Source organism: Erpetoichthys calabaricus, chromosome 5, assembly GCF_900747795.2.
Source record: "Erpetoichthys calabaricus chromosome 5, fErpCal1.3, whole genome shotgun sequence".
NCBI classification, from domain to species: domain Eukaryota; kingdom Metazoa; phylum Chordata; class Cladistia; order Polypteriformes; family Polypteridae; genus Erpetoichthys; species Erpetoichthys calabaricus.
In genome coordinates, this window is record NC_041398.2 from 1,859,405 (window position 1) to 1,883,868 (window position 24,464).

Sequence of the window (24,464 nt, forward strand, 5' to 3'; positions counted from 1 at the left end):
GAAAAGACAGTTAAGAAATCCTCCAGCACTGTTACACCATGGAAGACCCAGAGAGTTGTAACGGCCGACCCCTTACCCAGCCGGCAGCTACACCTCCAAGACCTGTGGCCTGGATGATTTACTGAGAAATAATCTAACTATCAAGCCGTACTTCTAACCAATTAAACTTTTCCCCACAATCGATGGTGAAAATATAAGTACTGTACACAAAAACAGGATGTACAATTAAACGGATTAAATGTATTAAATGAAATAAGACATGCAAAAAATAGAAACATACAAATATAAATATCACTCCACCCCAGCAACAACAAGACACCACCAAATATAAATACAACAAAAAACCCTCCCTTGACCCTGTAACATATAAACACACAACACGAATAACAAGAATTGAATGATATATGGAAATGAATGTGAACGTGACTCCGGTAATAAAGAAACTGTCCTGGATGCGGTTGACTGAATTAGTGAAAATGAGTCGTTTGATTTTCCCCGGAAAAAATAGAGCAGCCTCACCGTGAATCCTCGGTGCGTGGTGGATGATTAACTCCGACCCCGGGGTCTCTCGTGATGAGGTCCTTGAAGCAAGTCCGGCGGATGGAAAAATAAACTGGATGGAAATGCGCGATGTGGAAAATAACAGGTACAGATGGCTCGTGGTCGTGAATGTGAAGAAAATCTCCTTCTCTCCTTTATTCTTCTTTCTCCTCCTGCTGGCTTAAATAGTCCTGTGACGGCTGTGATTGATTAATTAAGCACAGGTGTTTTCCAAGTTTGCGGCTGTGGTCTCCTTCCATCATCCATTAACTGATACAGATACAAACAGTAAACGGGACAATGAAACGAGACGCACTCAGAACTGACATTTACAACACTAACTATGTGGCCCCATTACAGAGTGTCTGATTTAATGAAAACATGGTGGAGAGCTGAGCGTAAATGAAGAAAAACTAAATTGATTGTCCAATTTGAAATATTGTAGGCTACAATAACAGAATACAACAACGTGTCCGTGTAGAGAGCTGGTGCTACTCCTCTCATATTATAAATACTAATGCTGGCAATCCAAGAGTTTTATTCTCTATTGTTGATGGTTTTCTAAATCCATCCAATAGAATGTCTTCAACAAACTACCAGTGAAACTTGTGAGAATTTTCTATATTTTTTAATCACAAAATTAATGATATTGTAAATAATATAGTAAATCCCCCCAAAACTGATCCTATTAAACCCTGGTTTTCCATCTTAAGCAAATTAAATTAATTTACCAGGATATATTTACTGATCTATGTAGAATAATCTTTCAACTGAGACCCTCCACCTGTGTCGTTGACCCAACACCAACAAGATTTTTCAAAGAAGCATCTGACTTGCTAACTGGTGATGCGCTTGACATAGTGAACTCATCATTAGATACGGGGTCTTACCAGACTGGTGGTGCAGTGGTAGTGCTGCTGCTTTGCAGTAAGGAGACTGTGGAAGATTGTGGATTTGCATCCCAGTTCCTCCCTGTGTGGATAGTGCTTTGAGTACTGAGAAAAGCGCTATATGTAATGAATTATTATTATTATTATTTTGACTGCTGTTGTTAAACCCCTTGTTAAGATAAATAATCTCGACTCCTCTGTTTTTGACAATTTTTGACCCATTTCTAATCTGCCTTTAAGTAAATCCTAGAAAAGGCAGTCATTACGCAGCTCAGTGATCACCTGAATAAACCTGCTCTTCTTGATAAGTTTCAGTGGAGTTTCAGAACAAATCACAGCACAGAAACTGCACTCGTTAAAGTAATAAATGACTTGCAGGTTAATGCAGACAGAGGCCATTTATCTGTTCTCATCCTCTGAGATCTGAGTGTCACATTTGATACCATTGATCACAATATTCTTACAAATCACCTTAATCAGTGTGTGGGCTTCTCTGGCAGGGTCTTAAATTAGTTTGAGTCATACTTGACACGTAGAAAATTCTTTGTTAGTTGTGGTAATTATACTTCAGAGACCCGTGATATTTGATATGGTGGTCCACAAGAATCTCTCCTGGTCCACTGCTCTTTTCGATCTCCATGCTTCCATGATTATCTGAAGGCATAACGTGAGCTACCACAGCTCTGCTGATGACACACAACTGTCTTTATCAGTAGCGCCTGAGGACCTCGACTCTCTTGATTCACTGTCCCCAATGTCTTATTTCTGTTTCTGAGTGAAATAGTAGGAATTTTCTCAAACTAAATCAGGAGAAAACAGAAATCTCAGTGAGTGGCAAAAATGGATATAATGAGGTTATTAGAAATAAACTTGATCCTTTAGGCTTAAAAGTCAAGACGGAGGTAAAGAATTTATGGGTAATTGTTGATTCTGACCTGATTTTTAAATCACATATTAACCAGATTTCTAGGACAGCATTTTTTCACTTATCAAATATAGAAAACTTTGCAAGATGCTGAAAAATGAGTTCATGCTTTTGATTTTAGTCAACTAAATTACTGTAACGCACTCCTCTCAGGACCACCCAAAAAAGACATCAATCAGTTATGAGTGCAGAATGCAGCTGCCAGAATCTTAACTTCTTCTTTCTTCTTCTTCATTTGACTGCTCCCATTAGGGGTTGCCACAGCGGATCATCTTCTTCCATATCTTTCTGTCCTCTACATCTTGTTCTGTTACACCCATCTCCTGAATGTCCTCTCTCACCACATCCATAAACCTTCGCTTAGGCCTTCCTCTTTTTCTCTTCCCTGGCAGCTCTATCCTTAGTATCCTTCTCCCAATATACCTAGCATCTCTCCTCTGCACATGTCCAAACCAACGCAATCTTGCCTCTCTGACTTTGTGACTTTGTCTCCCAACCATCCAACTTGAGCCGATCCTCTAATGTACTAATTTCTAATCCTGTCCATCCTCGTCACACCCAATGCAAATCTTAGCATCTTTAACTCTGCTACCTCCAGCTCTGTCTCCTGCTTGCTGGTCAGTGCCACCGTCTCCAAACCATATAGCATAGCTGGTCTCACTACCGTCCTGTAGACCTTCCCTTTCAATCTTGCTGATATCCGTCTGTCACAAATCACTCCTGACACTCTTCTTCACCCATTCCACCCTGCCTGCACTCTCTTTTCCACCTCTCTTCCACAGTCCCCATTACTCTGTACTGTTGATCCCTAGAATTTAAACTCATCCACCTTCGCCAACTCTACTCCCCTCATCCTCACCATTCCACTGACCTCCCTCTCATTCACACACATGTATTCTGTTTTGTTCCTACTGACCTTCATTCCTCTCCTCTCTAGAGCATATCTCCGCCTCTCCACGGTCTCCTCATCCTGCTCCCTACTATCGTTACAGATCACAATGTCATCAGCAAGCAGCACAGTCCACGGGGACGCCTGTCTAATCTTGTCTGTCAACCTGTCCATCACCATTGCAAATAAGAAAGGGCTCAGAGCCGATCCCTGATATAATCCCACCTCCACGTTGAATGCATCCATTGCTCCTACCGCATATCTCACCACTGTCACACGTCCCTCATACATATCCTGTACAAATCCTCTTACGTACTTCTCTGTTACTCCCGACTTCCTCATACAATAAATGCCAGAGCACCTCTCTTGTCACCCTGCCATATGCTTTCTCCAGGTCCACAAAGACACAATACAACTCCTTCTGACTTTCTCTATACGTCTCCATCAACATCCTCAGAGCAAACATCGCATCTGTGGTGCTCTTTCTTGGCATGAAACCATCCTGCTGCTCACTAATCATTACCTTACTTCTTAACTGAGCTTCCATTACTCTTTCCCATAATTTCATGCTGTGGCTCATCAAATTTATCCCCCTGTAGTTACTGCAGTCCTGCACATCCCCCTTTTTCTTAAATATCGGTACCAGTACACTTCTTCTCCACTCCTCAGGCATCCTCTCACTTTCCAAGATTCCATTAAACAATCTGGTTAAAAACTCCACTGCCATCTCTCCTAATTGGATGGGTTTCATTTGGTAAAATTTCTAATTTGAAAGGAGTGGAAAAATTGTTGCCAAGGAGATAAATTTGAAGCGTAATTGTTCATAAGATGTAAAGACGTTATTTATATACAATTCTCCAAGTGTTTGAATACCAGACGTTTTCCAATGATTAAATACTGTGTAGGTCTGAGTGGCTAGAAAAAGGTGATTATCATGTAGAGGTGCAATGGATACAAACTTCTTTGCCTTGAAGTGAGTCCTGCATTGGTTCCATATTTGGATTGTGGGTATATTGATTATGAAATTTGTATTTATTGGGGCACAAAGCATGGCATATAAAAAAGAACTGCAGGATTTTATTTCTATTGCAGACCAAGCCTGTGTCTGTTCATCTATTTGTGTTCAAATCCAGGTTTTTATACCTTGTATGTTTGAGGCCCAGTAATAAAATTGAAATTAGGTAGAGCCATGCTACCTTCTGCTTTAGGTCTTTGTAGAGTCACCTTTAGATTGAGTGGACATCTTGAATTCTAGATAAATGAGGTTATAACTGAGTCTAGTTTATTAAAGAATAATTTTCTAATGTAATATATGTAGGGATGCTCCGAAATAGGAAAAAAAGCTTGAGAAGGATGTTCATCTTGACAGTACTGATTCTGCATGCTGAGGTGAGATGGAGGAGAGACCATCTGTTCATATCTTGTTTGATTTTTTTCCATGTTGTTACCAAAATTGTATTGAAAAAGATCTTTATATTTACTTGTGATGTTTACCCCAAGATATTTAAACTGTTCTGATAAAATGAATGGAAAAATGTTCAGCCTAGTATGCTGTGCTAGGGAGTTCACAGGAGAAAGCTCACTTTTATTCAAATTAATGTCTTTTGAAATTCTGCTAGAGCTTTGAGGACTACTGGATGTTTGCTGATGTCATATATATAATACCACATCACTTGCACATAGTGATATTTTCTGTTCAACTCTTTCTCTAATAATCCCCTTTATCTTTGATGTTTTCTGAAAATGATAAGCCAGTGGCTTAATGGCTAGTGCAAAATGCAATGGTGATAGAGGGTACCCTTGTCAAGTCCCACATTCTAGTTTGAAGCACCATGAGTTCATGTTGTTAACACAGACTGAGGCTTCTGGACTTGTGTAAAGTAATTTTATCCATGCACATATATTTAGGTTCTGCATCACGAAAGGACACATCCCATGGGACAAAGAGCACCCCTGCTGAATACACAGGACTGCTTACTCCATAAAGTTCTCCAAGTGCCTTAATAGGAGCATCAGCAGAGAGAAAATGATACCCGGCAAAGTGGGGGGAACATATTGTCTGGGAGGTGTTCTTCAGCTTCTCTCCCTCTGGTGATTAAACTACCACCAATCACTCCAAAGAATTCAAACTGTCCTTCACAAGATCAACATACCAACAAATTTGTCTTGAGATTGGTGATTCTTATTGGGTGACTCAGTTTTAAATCTTTCTTCTATTCAATCAGATGTCACTGCAAAGAGAGATGGATGAAAATCAGAAGAGCTTTACTGATCTGATACGGTGCATTGAGGAAGACCACAGGAAACTGACTGAGAGGATCAGAGAACAAGAAAAGAGAGAAATGGAGATGGCTGAAGGAGTCATGGAGCAACTGGAGAAGGAGATTGAGGAGCTGAAGAGAAGAGAAGCTGAGTTGAAGGAGCTTTCAGAGACCAAGGACCATCTCCACTTCCTGCAGGTGAGAGTGACACTTCACAGGGAGTCTGATCAGACTGGGGTGTGTGGGAACAGAGAACATTTAGAAGGAAATTGAAAAGATCTGAGGAGTTTGTACAATATGACAAGAACAGGCCATTCACCTGAGCACAGACTGTCTTTTCATATTTTCTTAACATTTTCAATGTTGTGTTTACAATCTTAAAGTTCTTACCTCCATGAGCATGACAGGCAGATTAATCTGCAGGTGTTTGTGTGACAAAATGAATTTTCATGAAATTTAAAATATGACATCTAATAAAAGATGGTGCTAACTCTTTTGCCAGGCCACCTTCTGGTGTCTCCATCCTTAAACTGATTAGAGTCAAATCCTTCAGCATTTCATCACAACTCAGACCCCACAGTCCAGTCTCGTCTCTCATCTCTCATTTTTCTCGTGTACTTTTATCTCTAACTACACACAATAGTCCTGATGTCGTTGGTGTTTCGCACAGGTTATGGAGATTCTCTTCTTGATTTTCACTTCACAAATGGTGTGCATTACATAACTCATCGTCCACTTAGATTTCTCTACTTTATGTGGTTGATGATGATGATGATGATGAGGACACAAAGGCTCCCAAGAATTTTTTCACTTCTGAGCTGCAGGCCTTCAATTGTATAATCACATTGTAGTGCTTTCTCCCTACATGTGTTTGTTATTCTTTACATTTAATTTAAGTTTGTCTCAGAACCATAAAAATCTCAATGCCTTGTTTTGTGTGCCAAGTCAATTCTGCAACTGCCTGACCCCTCGAGGATTCCCTTTATCTTGACTCGCATCTCATGGAGTCCAACATGAAGGTTAAGGTTGATAATCTCTGATGCTCCACTACACTCCACCAAATATACTCTCATAAATAACCAACAAGTCAATGACAGGCGTTCTCACCATCTAAACCCACGCTGACTGCCCACCACACTAATACTTAATTCAGAAGAGCCCCCTCTTATCAGCATTACTTACTTTTTAATGTCTCCTTTCTGAAGTCTTGTCCTCTCTTCTCTCCTGATGCAGACTTTCTCATCTCGCTGTGTCCTTCCTGCTGATGGAGACTCGCTGAGCTTCACTGTCACCGCTGATTTCATTGCTGAGGACCTGAGAAAGGAGCTGTCAGGTCTGACAAAGAGTGTGGAGAGGATCAGCCGGTGGATCATCATGACAAGGACTCCATCGGGTAAGTGTGAGAGTCTGGTGACATTGTGTTTGTTATTGAGGAGGACCAGAGTGACAATAAGAGGACATTAAGAGGTGAGACGCATGGAGATGACCGGCTCTTTAACACTAAACTGTCAGCCTTTTCTGTTAAGGATTTTTCACTATATAGTGCCTTTCGCCGAGACTAGCTGAGTTATAACGGACTCTCAAAATAAACATTTGCTTTTAATCAGATGTTTTGGAATGTTAAGTTGAAATATTATATTTCTTATACTTTTTCCATATACTCTCTTTAAAATCTGCTTTTTTCATTTGACATTGGGATTCTTTTTATTTTCTTTGCTTTCCTCACCTTAAGATAATGAACAGAAATGTGTTTTAAATGGCTAAGCCGGCTCAGTGCACAAATGAATTGTTTATTTGAGAACAGAGAAGACATTAATGGAATCAAATTGAGCTCAGCGTCAGTGCTTTATAATATCAGAACATCTGAATCTGCTCCTGCTGTCCTTGGTGTCCATTAGATTCTGCTGGATGGAGTCCACGTTAAAAGTTCACATTCATCCATTTTCAGCTGTGCTCCTCCTGGGCTCTCGTGTTTTATATGCCTGATGTTGTTTGCTCAGAAGTCATGTCTCCCACCGACATTAAAAAGGATTTTACAGACTAAAAGAATTTTATTTGATATATTTTGGTGGTGAAGATAAGCAAATTGCAGGACTGCGTGAGAACTCTGATGGCTTGAGGACCACCTGGACATTTCAGTGAGTGCAGCCTCAGAGCACAGTGACAAGTTCAAAGGTAAAGCGCACTTCACAATTTAAGAGTTACTCATGTTTACACATAAAGATAGCGATTTGTTTAAACACAAGGTTAATTCAAGCAGGCCAGGGCACAGAGACCATCCTGGCCGTCCACCCCAACAGACGTATACTGCATATGTCGGTCTGTCATTTTCAAACTTGCTTAGTGCTGAGGAGGGTGTTGGTGGTCTGCTGGCGCCTATCTCACCTAGCATACAGCGCAAGACAGGAACAAACCCTGGACAGGGCGCCAGCCCATCACAGGGCAAAAACACACAAACACACACACATACACACACACATACACACACACCCCTGGCACACACATTAGGGCCAATTTAGTGTCACCAGTTCACCTAACTTGCATGTCTGTGGATTGTGGGAGGAAACTGGACAGCTGGAGGAAACCCACACAGACAAGGAGAACATGCAAACTCCACGCAGGGTGGACCCCGAATATGAACCTTGGTCTCCTTACTGTCAGATAGAAACACTACCACTGTGCCACCGTGCCACCCTACTGTATATGTATAGTGTGAAAATTAGCAGAGACAGTGGGCACAAAGAGTTGGGGTACCACCCTGAAATACCCCGTTTAATGATATGAAATAGAAAGCACAAAGACGGAGCACAATGGTGACGTCCGCTGCAATCACAGGCTGTCAAGATAAAGTCACTTGTGAGTCGGAGCTCCGTCTTCCTCAATCACAGATCTGTAATGAACATCCACTTCTGGTGACATTTTATAGTGGTGTCCCAGAAGAGGCGGAGCTTAATTAGCGGGCTGTGGAAGTGACGTCACTCGTCTTGTGGCCTGTGAAGTCACTGAAGTGATGACATTAGCAGGAGCAGCACCCTCTCGACTCAGGGTGGGATTTCTTAACTAGATGGATCCCTGAAGATGTCCCCAAACTGTACCTGCTTGTCAATATGTATCAAATACAGTATATTTATGACATTGAATGTCAGGACAAAAACCAAGACATGGACTTCAAGGGACCCTCTGTAGACCTCCGTGATCAAACTGTGGTGAGGCAAAGATCAGCGCAAAAGGATAAAGCCATTTGTAAAGCTTTGAGTGTTCCCAGGAACACAGCGGCCTCAAGAAGTTTGGGACCACCAGCACACTTTCTAGAGATGGAAAGTCTGAGGATGTGGGCAAGAAGAGTCTTAGCCAGGGAGATAACCAAACAACTAATGGTCACTACAACAGAACTTTAGCAGTCCTCTGCTCAGGTGGGAGAAACTGAAGGAAGGACGGCCATCTCAGCAGTGCGCCATCAATTAAGACTTTATGGTAAAGTGGCCAGGCAGAAGATACTCTCGAGTTAAAGACAAATAACAGCCTGAGATCATCAAGGGAAAGATTCAATGATCTGATGAGACAAACATTAAACTCTTTAGACTGAAGACCAAGCAGGATGTCTGGAGAGAACCAGGCACTGCTCACCACCTGCCTAATGCCATCTCTACAGTGAAGATGGTGGTGACAGCGTCCGGCTATGGGGACAGAGGTTACAGGTCTGAATTGAGGGGAAGAGAAGTGCAGTCAAATACAGAGAGGACCTTAAATAAAACCTGTGACCTGAAACTGAGAGCTGAAGAGTGCAGCCAAGACCACTCAGGAGTGGCTTTGTGACAAATCTCTGAGTGTCCTTGAGTCACTGAGCCAATGTCCAAAACCCATGGGACATAAAAATAATAATTTTTTGCATTTATATAGTGCTTTTCTCACTACTCAAAGCGCTGAGCAATTGCAGGTTAAGGGTCTTGCTTAAGGGCCCAACAGAGCAGAGTCCCTTTTGGCATTTACGGGATTCGAACCGGCAACCTTCCAATTGCCAGTGCAGATCCCTAGCCTCAGAGCCACCATTCCGCCTTACATGTGTGGATAAATCTGAAGATGCCAGTTGTGAGGGATGGCCGGCCATTTACCCCGGCCAATACCCCCAGGCCGCTAGATGGAGCCCTCCCTGTAGCATGGAAGTGCCCCGAAGACCAGCAGGGAATTATGGACAATGGAGTTTTCCTTTACAGCCCTGCTGGATATCACAGGGGCCAACAGATGACGCTGCAGGGAGGCCCAGAGAGTTGTTTGTGCCCTATAACCCGGAAGTTCGTCGTAGGCAAGATCCGGGTTGAAAAGAAGGACTTTTCATCTGACCCGGAAGTGATAAGAAATCACATGGACTGTAAGATGGGAAACACTTCCGGGTCAGGGAATATAAAAGGACGATGGAAATCCCAGACGTTGAGCTGAGCTGGGTGGAAGGGTGGCAACGCGTCTGGGAGTGGAGGATTGGTTATTGTTTGTTGAATTATTGATTATTATTGAGTATTGTGAAGTGGAGAGTGCTTTGTGCACTAATTTGTCCAAATAAATTCATATTGGACTTTTATCTGGTGTCTGATGTCTAGTCTGAGGGTTCAAGGGGTCACAGAGACCTCAATCTGTCACACAGTTCACAGAAACTTCTCTTAAAATCTAATTGAGTTTGAGAGGATCTGCCAGGAAGACTTGGATCAACTGACCAAATCCAGGAGTGCAAAGCTGGTAGTGACACTGAATCATGAAGACCACCAAAGGGGCTTCCACAAACACCTGAATTAAATGTCTGAATACTCCTAGGATGGAGAAGTTTCAGTTTTGATTTGTAATAAATTTGCAGACCTTTCTGAGAACTTGTGCTGACTTTGTTATTATGGTTTACTGAGTGTAGATTGATGAGCACAAATGGCAAATTAAAAAAGTGAAGGGGTCCGAATATGTTCTGATTATCTTCAAACTTATTTTTAATATGAATTGTAAATAAGGACCAAGAGAAGATAAAGATTTGGGGCACCTTAAGAAGCAAACTCCATATAAATTGATGGAAAAAGATAAAAAAACAGTTGGTTAAATGGTAAGATCAAAATCTCTTGTATGTATTTCTCTTGTGGTTCATCCTGCTTCCTCTTCAAAACCGGTCCCGCCCACACGCAGCCCCCACAGCATTTCTCGATTCCTATTCGTCCTCTTCCAAACCCTTCCCCACGGTGCCTGTGGCCTCCCATACACCCCCACGCTGCTTTTGCCCATAGACATAGACGTCAACGTCGCCGCCATATTATGAGTGGCACTGCTGTGGAGTGAAGTAAGGAATAATGTGCTGCTCTGGATTGTACAAACCGCTGTACGCTCCAAACCAGATCCTGGGGGATTACATTTCATAGGTAAGGCTGAACAATTGTTTTGGTTATATTTGGCCGTTAGAAAATCCCGTTTTATAATCTTAGCACTCGAGGTCACCTTACAATACAATTAAACAACATTAGTAAAATTAAAACGAGAATGATAAATCAAAAAGCAATAATTAGCAAACAAACAAACAAAGATAACTGGCAGTAACGGTGCAAAATTCACAATTGGTATGCCAGTTTAAAAAGATACATTTTGAGGGAAGTTTTAAAATGTGCTACTGAATCGAGCTGACGAATATGAGAAGGAAGAGAATTCCCGAGTTGAGGAGCACAATGAGAGACGCTCGAGCTCCCATAGCACTGAGTCTGATGTGCGATACAGAAAGTCGAGCTGCAGATGAGGATCTGAGTGAGTGAGAGGAGTGTAAGTCTGGAGCAAGGTTATTATAGTTAACGAAAATAAAAGTTAAAATCAAAACTGAAGCTATTATTTAAAACATTTTTCGTAAACTGAAATAAAATAATTAACAAAACTGAACTGAAAAACTAAAACTAAACAAAACTGTTAAAGTAGCTGGAAAGACTATCCATCCATCCATTTTCCAACCCGCTGAATCCAAACACAGGGTCACGGGGGTCTGCTGGAGCCAATCCCAGCCAACACAGGGCATAAGGCAGGAACCAATCCCGGGCAGGGTGCCAACCCACCACAGGACACACCCACACACCAAGCTCACACTAGGGCTAATTTAGAATCGCCAATCCACCTAACCTGCATGTCTTTAGACTGTGGGAGGAAACCGGAGCGCCCGAAGGAAACCCACGCAGACACGGGGAGAACATGCAAACTCCACACAGGGAGGACCCGGGAAGTGAACCCAGGTCCTCAGGTCTCCCAACTGCGAGGCAGCAGCACAACCCACTGCGCCACCGTGCCGCCCTGGAAAGACTAACTGAAATAAAATAATAATTTACTAAACATAATTTTAGTTTTCGTTTTTGAATTAATTTTCTTTCTGTTAGTTTTGAACCCTTATAACTTTTAACTCTAAAACTGAAAGCCATCCACCACGAGCCGCCCGCACGTATTCTTCCAGTGAACGGAGGCTGGTGATGGAGGCCGGGTGTTCACACAGCATTTGTTGTGACAGAGCGAGCTGAATACGCATGTTAAGCCTGTGGAATAGAAAGTGATTTACGTGTTGCCTTTCTTTGCACTTGTTATATATCAAGATGTAATTCAAAGGCCTGAAATTGGAATGTGCTGCTCAACAAACACTTTACCGTATGGACAGAAAAATCACGAGTGAGTAACGTTTCAGTTTATTTCTCTGGTGCCTGCTTTTTGTTGACAGTAATTCACCTGCCACTTCGCACTCAAAGTATACAAAGTATAGAGAAAGTATACTAATCATGAAAAAAATTCGACCTTGATATTTTGATGAATCTTGACGTTTCAGAAAATACCGTTTTTTGGAATTATGTCTGCGTGGGTGTGTGTGTGTCTGTGTATAAACACGATATCTCAAAAACACAACTAGATGGATGGATGAAATTTGGCATGTAGTTGTTACACCAGAATTGTAGATCTCTATTAACTTTTGGGCCAAATCCATTAACCGGAAGTGATACTTTACCTGAACACATACTCGATTATTTTTTTATTCATGCAGCTGCAGAGTCCGATTTATTCAACTTTACTTTTATAATAATTGCTCAATATATTATTAATTTGATTTGATTTGTTGTTGGTGGTTCTTTATTGTACATAATATAATCCTTGTCTTGCGGTTTACTCCTCAAATATCCATCCCCATTTCTGAGTACACGATAAAGTCTAGGGGAGACCACTCCCGATTTTTGAAAATAAAACGCCGCTGATCGAGAGACTACATACATATTGCATACCAGGGAGTTTTCCTGCCTTGAATCCAAACCTGCTGGGTTAGACTCCAGGTTCCTGTGATCCTGCTCTGGATAAACAGGTTTAGATAATGTATATATTGTTCTTAATCTCAGATGCTGTCTCTGTTATTTTGTGCCTGCCCATACTCCTGTTACCTGCTCTTGCTCTGCTCATTATGGGTTTAGTGTTCTTATGGTGGGCTTTTCAAGTCTCACTGCCTCTAACCATCACACTACATGCTTGTTTTTCTTTGTTTCCCTCAATACAGCTATGTGGGGTCTGCACACTCATTCAAGCCTAAGAGTCCTGTTCTTCCTTAACCCCCGTGATTTTCATGGTCACACCTGTCCGAACACAGTAGAAACTCTTTTCTTATTTTTTTTATATCTTTCCAGGCCTGCAGGTGCAACATTCTGTCTATAAATTGTTTGTGCCTGAGATAGAATCATAGATCAACATGACTGATAGAAAATAACAAAGCACAGTGCTTTAGATTTTTGAATGAAATATTGAAGGCATTCATTATAAGCACATTGTCGTTGGAGCGGGATATGTGGTGTGCTGTAGACATTTGGAGTAAAAAACTCTCAAACCTTAAAATTCACCCAAAGTTCATTACAAATTGGCCTGTTTTGGGCAATTAAAGGAAAAGAAAAATGTGCCAACAGTCAGTTCAGATTTGTTCAGCACAAATGACATAAAAATATTTTAAAAATTATAAAATTGTGTCAAATTGTTCATATTCAGTACCTGGTTTTGATTATGCTTGTGTTTATAAGACAAAAACAAAACCAAATAGTAAAGTGTGTTGTGTAGTGTAGTAAGCTTCCACTAACATTAAATTCATATTATATCCAAACCCGTTAAATGTACATTTCTGTTTCATTGTGAAATAAAAACTAAACTCCATAGTAGCTCTTTAACTATACTATAATTACTAAAACTAAAACTGAAAATAATATATATAAAAATAAAATAGAAATGTCTTTGTAAAATAAAAACTAAACTAAAATTAAAAATACACGATGAAGGAAAACTAAAACTAAACTGAAAAAATATAGAAATAAAAACTAATAAAAAAAGGCAAAACTATAATAACCTTGGTCTGGAGGAGATCAGTGACTTTTGTGGAGAGCTTTAAATGTTCAGAGCGCTGTTTAGTATTGTATTCTGTAGTTAACAGGGAGCCAGTGAAGTTAAGAGAGAATCGGTGTGATATGTTCAGTGGATTTAGAACAGCAGGTTATTATCCTGGCAGCAGAATTTTGAAGATGTTGTAAGCGATGGATAAGTTTTTGTGGGATGCCAGACAGAATAGCATTACATTAATCTATATGTGACGTGACCCAGGCATTAACCAATACTTCAGTAAAAACAGGACGAAGTCTAGAAACGTTTCAGGGATGGAAGAAGGCAGTCTGAGAAATATTACTTATATGGGTGGAATTATTTCATAATAATAATGATTATTATTATTATTTATTAATTGCCATAGTTAGTGTATAAATGGATATAAATAATTGCATGCAAACGATTGGCCAACATCTGTTGTATGTAAACGATACTGTTTTAAACGTTATTGTTTTTTCATCAGAAAACCCAGTTTCCACGTCTACCTGTTTTAGTGTAAATGGCACTTTTGCCACTCGCAATGCGGTGTACGTACTGACGTATCGTATCGACTGGGCAACACAGTGAATGTGGCATCTGTCTATATATGTCTATGCTCTCGACCATTGGCATTGGTTTTGCTCCTTGCTATTTTTGTTATACTGTAACGGTTGTTTCCTAAGCCTTTATTATAAAATGAACGACAGTATCTTCTCTGTCGATGGGTTTTTGTACAACGTCATCTTTATTCCGGGATCCAGCAACTGCCTGCTTCTATCAGTGGGTTATTTCTTGACACAAATCGTCTCCAGTAAAACACCTATTCACAATCTGCATCTTTCAAGAAGTTTTTCTTTCTTCTTGATTTCTGAATTCCATTCTCACCGTTTTCCGTTCCTATTTTTACACCGCCGTATGCTACGACTGGCGTCGGCTAGTAATAACATAATGGTACAAAATGGTGGCAGTGCCCATTAAGAAGAAGACGGGCCAGAAGGGATAGGGACAAGGGACAATGGCCTGGAGGTGACGTCAGCCCTTACCTCAGCATGGAATTACAATCAGATAAGACTTTGTAAAGTCTGCCATGCACAGGTCTGACAGAATATTCTAAATTTACGTTTTACCTAATTTCTTATGTACTTCATATTTGTTCTATTCTAGCTCAATTATATAATACGTGTTTAAGAACTAAACTAAGATCCCACAATGCCATCTTCACAGTTTCCATTCTTCTTCTCTTTTCTTTTTATTTTCAGCTCATGAAGCTCCAGTTTTCACCCTCCAGCCTCCTGAACCTCAGAGCAGAGACGACTTTTTAAAATGTGAGTTTGTGCTTTGACTGAATGGATCATCACAATAAAAATCATTTAAGCATTAATAGAGCAGGACAGGCTTAGGATATGAAAGTCTGAGTGTTGTGTGACTGAGGGGCTGAGAGTGATGGGGGTCCTGTGACTGGTGCATTATGGGATAGAGAGACTCAGGCAGTGAATCACCAAAGCTGTCTATTGAACCCGAGTCTTGATGTGTCCGAAAATGAAAAGCAAAAAATAAAATCCACATCATGGAGTGCACTTACTTTATCACACGACTGTATATACAGACACAGTATTAGTTTACAAATGAAGCACAACTGAAATAAGTTAAAGCTGACAAAAGTCCTCGTCATCCTCCATTCTTTACTCCACAGAGCAGACACTTTGCTTTGAGTTCTCGACTTCACAAATTTTAAACATTAAAACAAATGAAAATGGAAGAGAAAATTATTGGGGGTCCTGAGAATTTCAAAGACCTCACTGGACTGTGGTGACATCTCAAGCTAACTGATTCCTATAATGAGTGTCACCGGGGTCTTCAGTCACTCAGTCAAGTCCTCACTCTGCTGTGTTGTGTCATTGTGTGCCTCACACTGAATGAGGACAAGAGAAGAGGAGGAGATGAAGAAGGTCACAGCCAAGGGTGGCCAAGGTGAAGACTACAAGACCACCTCCACAGAGCTTCATGTTCCAGTGAGCACAGCTGCTAATATTCTCAAGATGTTTGAGGGTCTGCAGGACTGTAGCCCACCTCACTGATGAGACCACCAGAGTAAAGCTGACCTCAGATTGAACAGAGGGAGAGTTTAAATGGAGGAGATAAAACAATAAAACATCAAGAGAGACTCAGGCGGACCTCCGAGATCAAAGGACAACAACGTCAAGTCACACCATCTGTTACTGTGTCAATGACAGTGGGCTCCATGGGAGAAGACCCCATTTCTGAAGGACACATACAGACTGGAGTTTTCTAAACTGAGTGTTAATCAGCCACAGTGCCGGATAAGATACTTTGGACTAAAGAAACGAAATGAGAGCTTTATGGTGAGTCACAGCAGCTCTGTGTCCACAGAAGACAAAGCGACGCCATTAATGATCTGAGGTTGAAGTGCTGAATCTGTGAAGGTCATAAAGAGATCAGGAGATCATCAACGTGTTTGGGAGCAAATGTCACAAAGGTGAGACCACCAAGAATGGGGGAAAAGATGACATTGAAATGTTGTGAAGTGTCTGGTCTGAGCCCTGAACTGAATCCTAGTGAACATCCATGTAAAGAGCTGAAGGTCACAGCTAGGAGTTAAAAGCCATCAGACGTCAAGAAGAATGGGCCGGGTGGGCAGTGAGAGGAGTAGAAGTCTCATCCAGAGCCACAGGAAGGGCTTGATGGCAGTTATTACCTCCAGATAATGAGTGACAAAACATGAGGTGAGGGTCTCAATCACTTGGTGTGAGCCACCAGAATTTGATTTATTGTGTCAAATAATCTGTGAAGTCAAAATACAAAGAAAGAGTCTGCTGTGTGGAATAAGAATGGCGGGTGACAGTCACTGGGGTCAGTTTACACTTATTTGACTGAAAAGTGGGATTTGTGTTTAAAAAGTGGAAGGGGGCCAAAACTACTGGGACAGGTCAGTGATAGAAAGTGTAGAGAGACAGACGTGAAAGGCGCTATATAATATAGAGATATTAAAGGAACTATATACTGTAAGAGATGGGAAAGAAATGATATGATAGATGGAGAGAGCAAAGAGAAAGACAGAATATGACACATAAATATGAAAGGCACTGTATAAGAGAAAGATGAGAAATGCACTAAAATAATAAATAATAGGAAAGACATTATAACACTGAGAGAGAAAATGACAAATAGGGAAAGGAGTTAAAGACAAATACAGTAGACAGACGTGAAAGGCACTATAATAGATAGATATACATGAAAGGTGCTATATAATAGATAAAGGAGGAGTGTGGTGTGGTGTGGTGGTGAAGACTTTGGACTTCAAACTCTGAGGTTGTGGGTTCAAATCCCACTGCTGACACCACTGTGTGACCTGAGCAAGTCACTTCATCTGCCTGGGCTACAATGGGACAAAGAAAAGAAAAGGAAACAATGGAATCTCAGATGATGGGAGTCACCGTGGATAAGAATGACAGTCAAATAATAAAAAGAGATGAGAGGAAACACACTAAAGAAAGAAAGAGAGAGACAATGACAGATGGGAAAGTCACTATATGAAAGTCACTATAAGACAGACAGACAGACAGACAGACAGACAGACAGACAGACAGATAGATAGATAGATAGATAGATTTAAAAAAAATAGCAAATGCAGATTGGCAACTTCTATTGAAATAATTTGTGTTTGTGAAGTATGGTAGTAGATTGACTTTAAATTTACTTAACCTTTAAATTAACTTTAAATTTACTTTGACAGTTAAAAGTGTAATTTTAATAAAGCCAGTGGTCAGTGTGGACAGTCTATTAGAACTTTGACCTCCATGGTGACCTTATGGTGTTTATCATAATTTCCGATGACTCAAACGACTTCCAAATGTTTAACTTGCCTCTCTTTCTCTTTGTTGTCTTTTGCCTCCTTTTAGTGTTTTAGTTTTAATCCCCACAGATTCTGTCCAATCAGATGACCTCTTTACTATTAGTGTCTCGTCAGCACAGCTCCTGATTGGCTCTTGTTAATTGTCTGTGTTGTGCTCCGCCCCCAGTCCTGTTACACACTCCCAGATTTCCTCACTCGTTTTCTTTTCTCTCCTTTCAGACTTCTGTCCCCTCACACTGGACATCAACACGGCAAACAGACACCTCAGCCTGTCTGAAGGGAACAAGAAGGTGACACATGAGTGGACATGGACTGAATATCCTGATCATCCTGACAGATTTGACTACTGGCCTCAAGTTCTGTGCAGAGGGCCTCTGACTGGGACTCGCTGTTACTGGGAGGTGGAGTGCAGTGGACACTTCATGAAGATTGGAGTCACATATAAAGGACTGAGCAGGAAAGGAGATGGTGGGGAGTGCGGCCTTGGAAACAACAAAAACTCCTGGTGTTTGCGGTGGTGGTGTCTTCTCCCGTTCTCTGTGTGTCACAATAACAAGCAGACTGTAATCCGCGCCCCCTCCAGCCCCAGAATAGGTGTGTATCTGGACTGGCCTGCTGGCTCTCTGTCATTTTATAGCGTCTCACAAACAATGACCCTCCTGTACAGGTTCAACACCTCCTTCACTGAGCCCCTCTATCCAGGGTTTTATCTTGGTCTTCAATCCAGTGTAACAATCAGCCATCTGACACCATGTGACCACTGACCAGTACTCTCCAGCAGTCACTTGATGTCCCCACAAGTGCAGGTCTTCTTTTGTGTTTGTACTTTCGTGTGAAATTAAATTTAAAGGATGGGTGGGTTTGGGGGGGCAGCACCTCTATGAGTGAATTTGTGGATGAGAATGTCACCTGTTAAGTAGGACAGGCATGTGGTCCTGCTGGATCAGCACAACTGAAAGGCGCTATACAGACTCAGTATGGAGAGCTCTTGAATAGTGACTATATGTAGGAGCAGAGAGTGACAGAGGGGACTGGAGTGTTGTCCACTCGCCAGACATGTTGTTACCATCCATTGGTCACTCAAAGGGTCCTTCACTTCAGAATGAATTCACTGTGAATGTCTGAAGACGAGGACTCACCGGTCAGTCAGATGTCAGCCATACTGACAGAGTTTGGTGTTTAAGTAGATGTCACATTAAACTTTAAACTGCACCTCCTCTTTGTCCCCAGATTTGTCACTCTTGGTACCCTGAAACAATGTTCCCTCTAAGCTGCGCGGCTCTTGTAAACCTGCCACGCCGTCATTTTGTAATCAGTGACGATCAGTGATGTCACCCTGTGAAGTGAGATAAATGTGGCAGACTGTCATTAAAACGCCTGTGCGTGTAAACAATCAGCGAGCCACATTAGCTGGCACATTTTATTTCGTTGAGTGACCATTTGCTGCACTCTCTGGTGTACTTCACTCAGTTCACTTTCTCTAGACATACAGTAGTGCGTTAAATTAACACTCTTTGTGTCGATATTTTAAAATGTCGAAGAGAAAAACATGTACAACAAGTGGTAAAGAAATGCAAAATAAGAAAGCGCGAGATTCATTTAAGCCTGAATGGTTAAAAGTAAAAGTAACCACAGATACGCCAGATTCAAGGAATGTTGTGGTTGAATTAGGTTGCATATACGAATACCCAGATGAGAGAGGACTTAAGTGTAATTCTGTGCTGCTAGTTCAAGTAATAAGGCTAACACCGGAAAGCGTTGGGATACGAGGAAGCTTGACTACTGTAAACGACATTTATTGTTGTGTATTCACTTGTTGAAATTTTGTACAATCGCTCGCATGGAATCGACCTGAAATGTCTTCTGGTTGAAACAACTACTGAGCGAGAAGAACGAATTGAGAAAAAACGAGCGATCAAACGAGGAGCAAGTTTGAGTTTTAATGGAGAATGTCGTTCTTGCCATCAGGATGAACGCTTCGATGCTGTCAGCGCAAATGATTCATGACCATATGGGAAAATATGTTTCTATACCAGACAGTTGGCGAAGTAAGAACTACGCCTTTGACTTTGTTGAAGCAATCAACTAAATGGTTGCAAACAAAATATTTAAAGACCTTCGAGCTGCATCGTTCGACATGCTCATCGTTGATGAAAGTACTGACATAACAGTACATAAAATGCTAATCATCTACTTTAAAAATCGTCCAACAAATTTGTGTGATTACAAAACCGTTTTTGGTGGGATCATTCAGCCAACAGCATGTGATGCTTCAGCCCCTGAGGCAGCAATAAGACAAAACCATACTGATCATCGACTCGATATGAACCGCACGGTTATGATAACGTCAGGTGGGGCATCACTTATGTTAGGCCGTCGGAAGGGATTGGCCGCTTTACTCAAGGCAACGGTTCCTCATCTTGCTGAACAGCACTGTGTTGTTCACCGAGAAGACTTGGCACTTACTGATTCTTGGAAGGATATTGATTTGTTTAAAAATATTAAAATTCTGTAGTGTACTGTTCATACTTTATTTAGTCGATCTTCAGTTAAAAAAGGTGCACTTGAGGAATTGGCAGATAGATAGATAGACAGATAGATAGATAGATAGATAGATAGATAGATAGATAGATAGATAGATAGATAGATAGATAGATAGATAGATAGATAGATAGATAGATAGATACTTTATTAATCCCAATGGGAAATTCACATTCTCCAGCAGCAGCATACTGATACAATAAATAATATTAAATTAAAGAATGATAATAATGCAGGTGAAAAACAGACAATAACTTTGTATAATGTTAAACGTTAACGTTTACCCCCCCGGGTGGAATTAAAGAGTCGCATAGTTTGGGGGAGGAACGATCTCCTCAGTCTGTCAGTGGAGCAGGACGGTGAAAGCAGTCTGTCGCTGAAGCTGCTCCTCTGTCTGGAGATGATCCTGTTCAGAGGATGCAGTGGATTCTCCATGATTGACAGGAGTCTGCTCAGCGCCCGACGCTCTGCCACAGATGTTAAACTGTCCAGCTCCATGCCAACAATAGAGCCTGCCTTCCTCACCAGTTTGTCCAGGCGTGAGGCGTCTTTCCTCTTAATGCTGCCTCTCCAGCATTAAGATTAAATTAACATTAACATTAAGATTTAATTAACATTAAATGTAAATGATGTGGATGTCATTTCTTTTCGACCAATTCATGAAGTTCGTTGGTTGTCACGTCACTTTGCTGTCAGTGCTTTTGTTAAAAATCTTGATGTTTTAGCTGCATACTGTGAAGAACAAGTGCAAGATTGCAATGATCCTGTTTGTAATTATGTTTTAAAATCATTATGAGATCCACTGTATCAGATTGCTCTGTATACAGCAAATGATGTTTTAACTGAATTAGCTCATTTATCTATGTCATTACAACCAAGTAATTTATCACCAATTGAAGCACATCAATTTTGCTTTTCTAAAAACTAAATTGGAAGCACAATATCTGGGTGAGAATGTTTACTGGAATGATAAAGCCAAGCAAATTTGAGTGAAAATGAAGGCATTGAGACAAGACAATTGACACAGTTCATACGATCAGTCTGATCACTTAAAGGTAAGATTTAAAGGCGGATGAACTACAATGTTGGTCAGCTTTTGATCCCACAGCTTTGAAAAACTGCATTTGATTTTGGTGTCAAAGAGATAAAAGAACTGTGCGTAAAGTAGAAAGATTTGTTACATACAACAAATGATGAGTTGATTATTACTCAATACAATGACTTCAAATTTCATGTCAGAGAGAAACCATAAATTCACTACCTGAAATCGCAGGAGTAACTTTAAATGATGAACAATTTAGCTCACTCGCAATGTTAGTCGATATTTAGCTGTACTTTTCAAACATCCAGTGCTGATTGTGAACGCGGTTTTAGCCTCATGAATAGTGTGAAAGTGAAAACATGAAACAGGCTGGACGTTACTCATCTGGATCATCTTATGTGAATAAAATTATATTTAAATGCCGGAAAGACTGTGGATTTGCACAAAATGTATAACATGTGGAAGGAATGTAAAATTAGACGTGAAAAGTTGTAATAACCACCTTGTTAATTTTATCAAGTTAGATTTTTTGTGTGTCCTGCTGTGGGTTGGCACCCTGCCCGGGAAAGGTTCCTGCCTTGTGCCCTGTGTTGGCTTGGCTCCAATAGACCCCCGTGACCCTGTGTTCGAATTCAGCGGGTTGGAAATGGATGGATAGGTGGATAGATTTTGAACTGTATCATATATAAAACTGTTGTGTTTTATTGTGTTTCAATACTTTAAGAACATGGTTGATATTGTATTATCGCTATTATGTTATTAACAGTGTGATTATTGGTAGTGCCACTGTCACTTTGTTGACTTACATTGTGTTAGTTATTATACTATATGACTTGTCGTCGTAATATAATACTCAAGTCAGTTATACTGATAGCTTATTGGCTACATGTATTTTGTTTGTATTTATGTTTCTCTATAACTGGGTGGTAAATGAATAAAGTTTCATACATATTATATTAATTTATCACAATACAGGCCTTCATCACATATTTAAACTGCAAGCCTAAAAATACATATTACCTTACACAAGTCGTTTCAGAGCAGCGCCCACACATAATAGATTTTACACACATGTCCTTGTTCTTTAGAGGGGACACCCGCCATATTACACACATGGGAAAGGTCAGCAGTGAAAGGGGGAGGAAAGAATACAGTGCAGTGTAAAAGAAATAAGAATAAAGTAAAATCACAAGAATAACACACCTGAAATAAAGAACTGTAAATATTATATCTAAAACTAATTAAGATTTAAATGAATTGAGAGGGTGACACGATCACACAGTCACATGACCTTCTGAGCTGACAGCTGAGCTGATTCTTCTGTAGCCAAACTGCCCCCTCTAGTGGCCACTCTCAATATTAAATGAAGGGCAAGGCTGAGGGGAGGAAAGATTTGGGTTTGATCAAATGGATATTTGGTGCAGATTTCTTAATATTGTCATTAGCTTTAAGGACAGTGCAGCTTTGTTAGGTTATGGAAGATTCTCTATGGGAAAAGAACTTTTATTTGAATTAATCTTTTTAATAATCGTTATGTATTAACAAAATGCAAATCTATATAACTGTTTACATTTTATAAAATTAACTCCCAATGGTGTTTGGTGAATAAACAATAAGGATGACTGACATTTGTCAAATCTGCTCATCTGTGACCACCTGACTTGTCAACACCTCTGGTCACATCTCCTGTGTTGTCTGATCTGAAGATATAACACTCCGTATTGATGATCCATTTCTTAATGGCGCTGGAAAATCAGAATATGACAATGGGGTGAGTGACAAATAAGATGTTGATTTGTAATTCTAGCAGTGAAATCGATCATTTACACCTGACCAGTGCGCTCCATTCCACATCTGAGTGTCTGGGCTCTGTCATGTGCCCCTGTGTGCCCGCTGTGCCCTCGTATGCCCACTCCAGCCTGACCCCCCCACACACACTCTACTGAGATGTTCAGTTACTAATAAAGATGGACATTACGTTACACTAACCTGTACTCTATGGGTGACGGCAGGGCCTTCAGCTGTATAGCGCCCAGACTCTGGAATGACATCCTGAAATTAATGAGATCAGCCGACTCCATTCATTCTTTAAAAAACAACTTAAAACTCATCTCTTTAGGAAGGCCACTAACTTCACTTAACATTCGGCCCTTTCTTCAGTTTACCTCTCTGTCCAGGTGCTCAGGATAATTTGTGCGTCTCTTATATCACAAATTAGGTTATTTGTTAGGTTTTTCTTTCAGTGTTGAATTTAGTATTTTAATCAGGTTTATTGTCCTTTATTCTATTTAATGCTTTGTTATCTGTTTCATTGTTTTATTCAGAAAAACATTTGTATCCAATGTTACTTATACCCTGCTGTTTTGTTCTAAGACTCTGTGAAGCACCGTCAGCAGGGGAAAGGCACTAAATAAATAAAATGTATTATTATTATTATTATTAAATGGTGAGTTTGACAGTCATGGACACCACAGTAAGTTGAAGTGCAGTGAGGACCGAAGTCAGCTGTGATGTTTCATTTTGGGTTTCATTTCTGCCTTTCTTCTTTTTTATTAAACTTTTTATTATTATTTTATGAATTGTTTTATATATGATATTGGTTTTGTTGTTGTGTGTATTGTGTGCTGATGAATATTTTAATGGTAAGTCTTAAATGTATGTATTTGCTTAGGTTTTTTTTGTGTGTGTGTTTCTTGTGTGTTCTTTATGGAGCCCAGGGGGGCGGGGCCACGTGACACTGCAGCTGGAGCTCCGCCCCCAGGGGTATTAGAGAAGACGCTGCAGATGACAGAGCCGCTCCAACACTGGGCTCTGTGCTGTCTGGTGGGCTCGGCTTTAGGGTTTGATGTTTGGTGGTCCTTTTGGTCTCCTGCTCTGGTTTCGGTTTGTTGGATTTTGGTTGCTTGAGGTTTTTGTTTTTTTACACCTGCCTTTTTGTTTTGTTTAAGCATTTATTAACCCTTTATTTAATTTTTAAAATAACAATTTAAATATTCAGTAAGATTTGTTTGATGTTATTGTGCAAGAGATGATTTTGTTTTTCTATATTTACATTTACTCACTTAGGAGATGCTTTCATCCAAAAGACATTAAAAGTACTAAAAGGTTATTGAAAACTCAAAAATGTTT

The 24,464-nt window shown here is 40.5% G+C and overlaps 3 protein-coding genes across 5 annotated transcripts in view; 1 reads left to right on the forward strand and 2 right to left on the reverse strand.

Moving 5' to 3' along the window:
• Nucleotides 1-24,464, reverse strand: part of LOC114652431 (gastrula zinc finger protein XlCGF57.1-like) — a 596,652-nt gene that overhangs the window by 163,829 nt on the left and 408,359 nt on the right. The gene's annotated exons all lie outside the window — the stretch shown is intronic.
• The window catches only part of LOC114652542 (tripartite motif-containing protein 16-like), a 225,766-nt gene that overhangs the window by 48,050 nt on the left and 153,252 nt on the right, over nt 1-24,464 (reverse strand). The window lies entirely within an intron of this gene.
• The window catches only part of LOC114652436 (tripartite motif-containing protein 16-like), a 274,064-nt gene continuing 255,072 nt past the window's right edge, over nt 5,473-24,464 (forward strand). Inside the window, exons 1-3 of the mRNA XM_051927975.1 lie at nt 5,473-5,703; nt 6,739-6,898; nt 15,138-15,203. Of these exons, the coding sequence (XP_051783935.1) occupies nt 5,488-5,703; nt 6,739-6,898; nt 15,138-15,203 (442 nt within the window). The 5' untranslated portion in view covers nt 5,473-5,487. The remainder of the gene's footprint in view (nt 5,704-6,738; nt 6,899-15,137; nt 15,204-24,464) is intronic.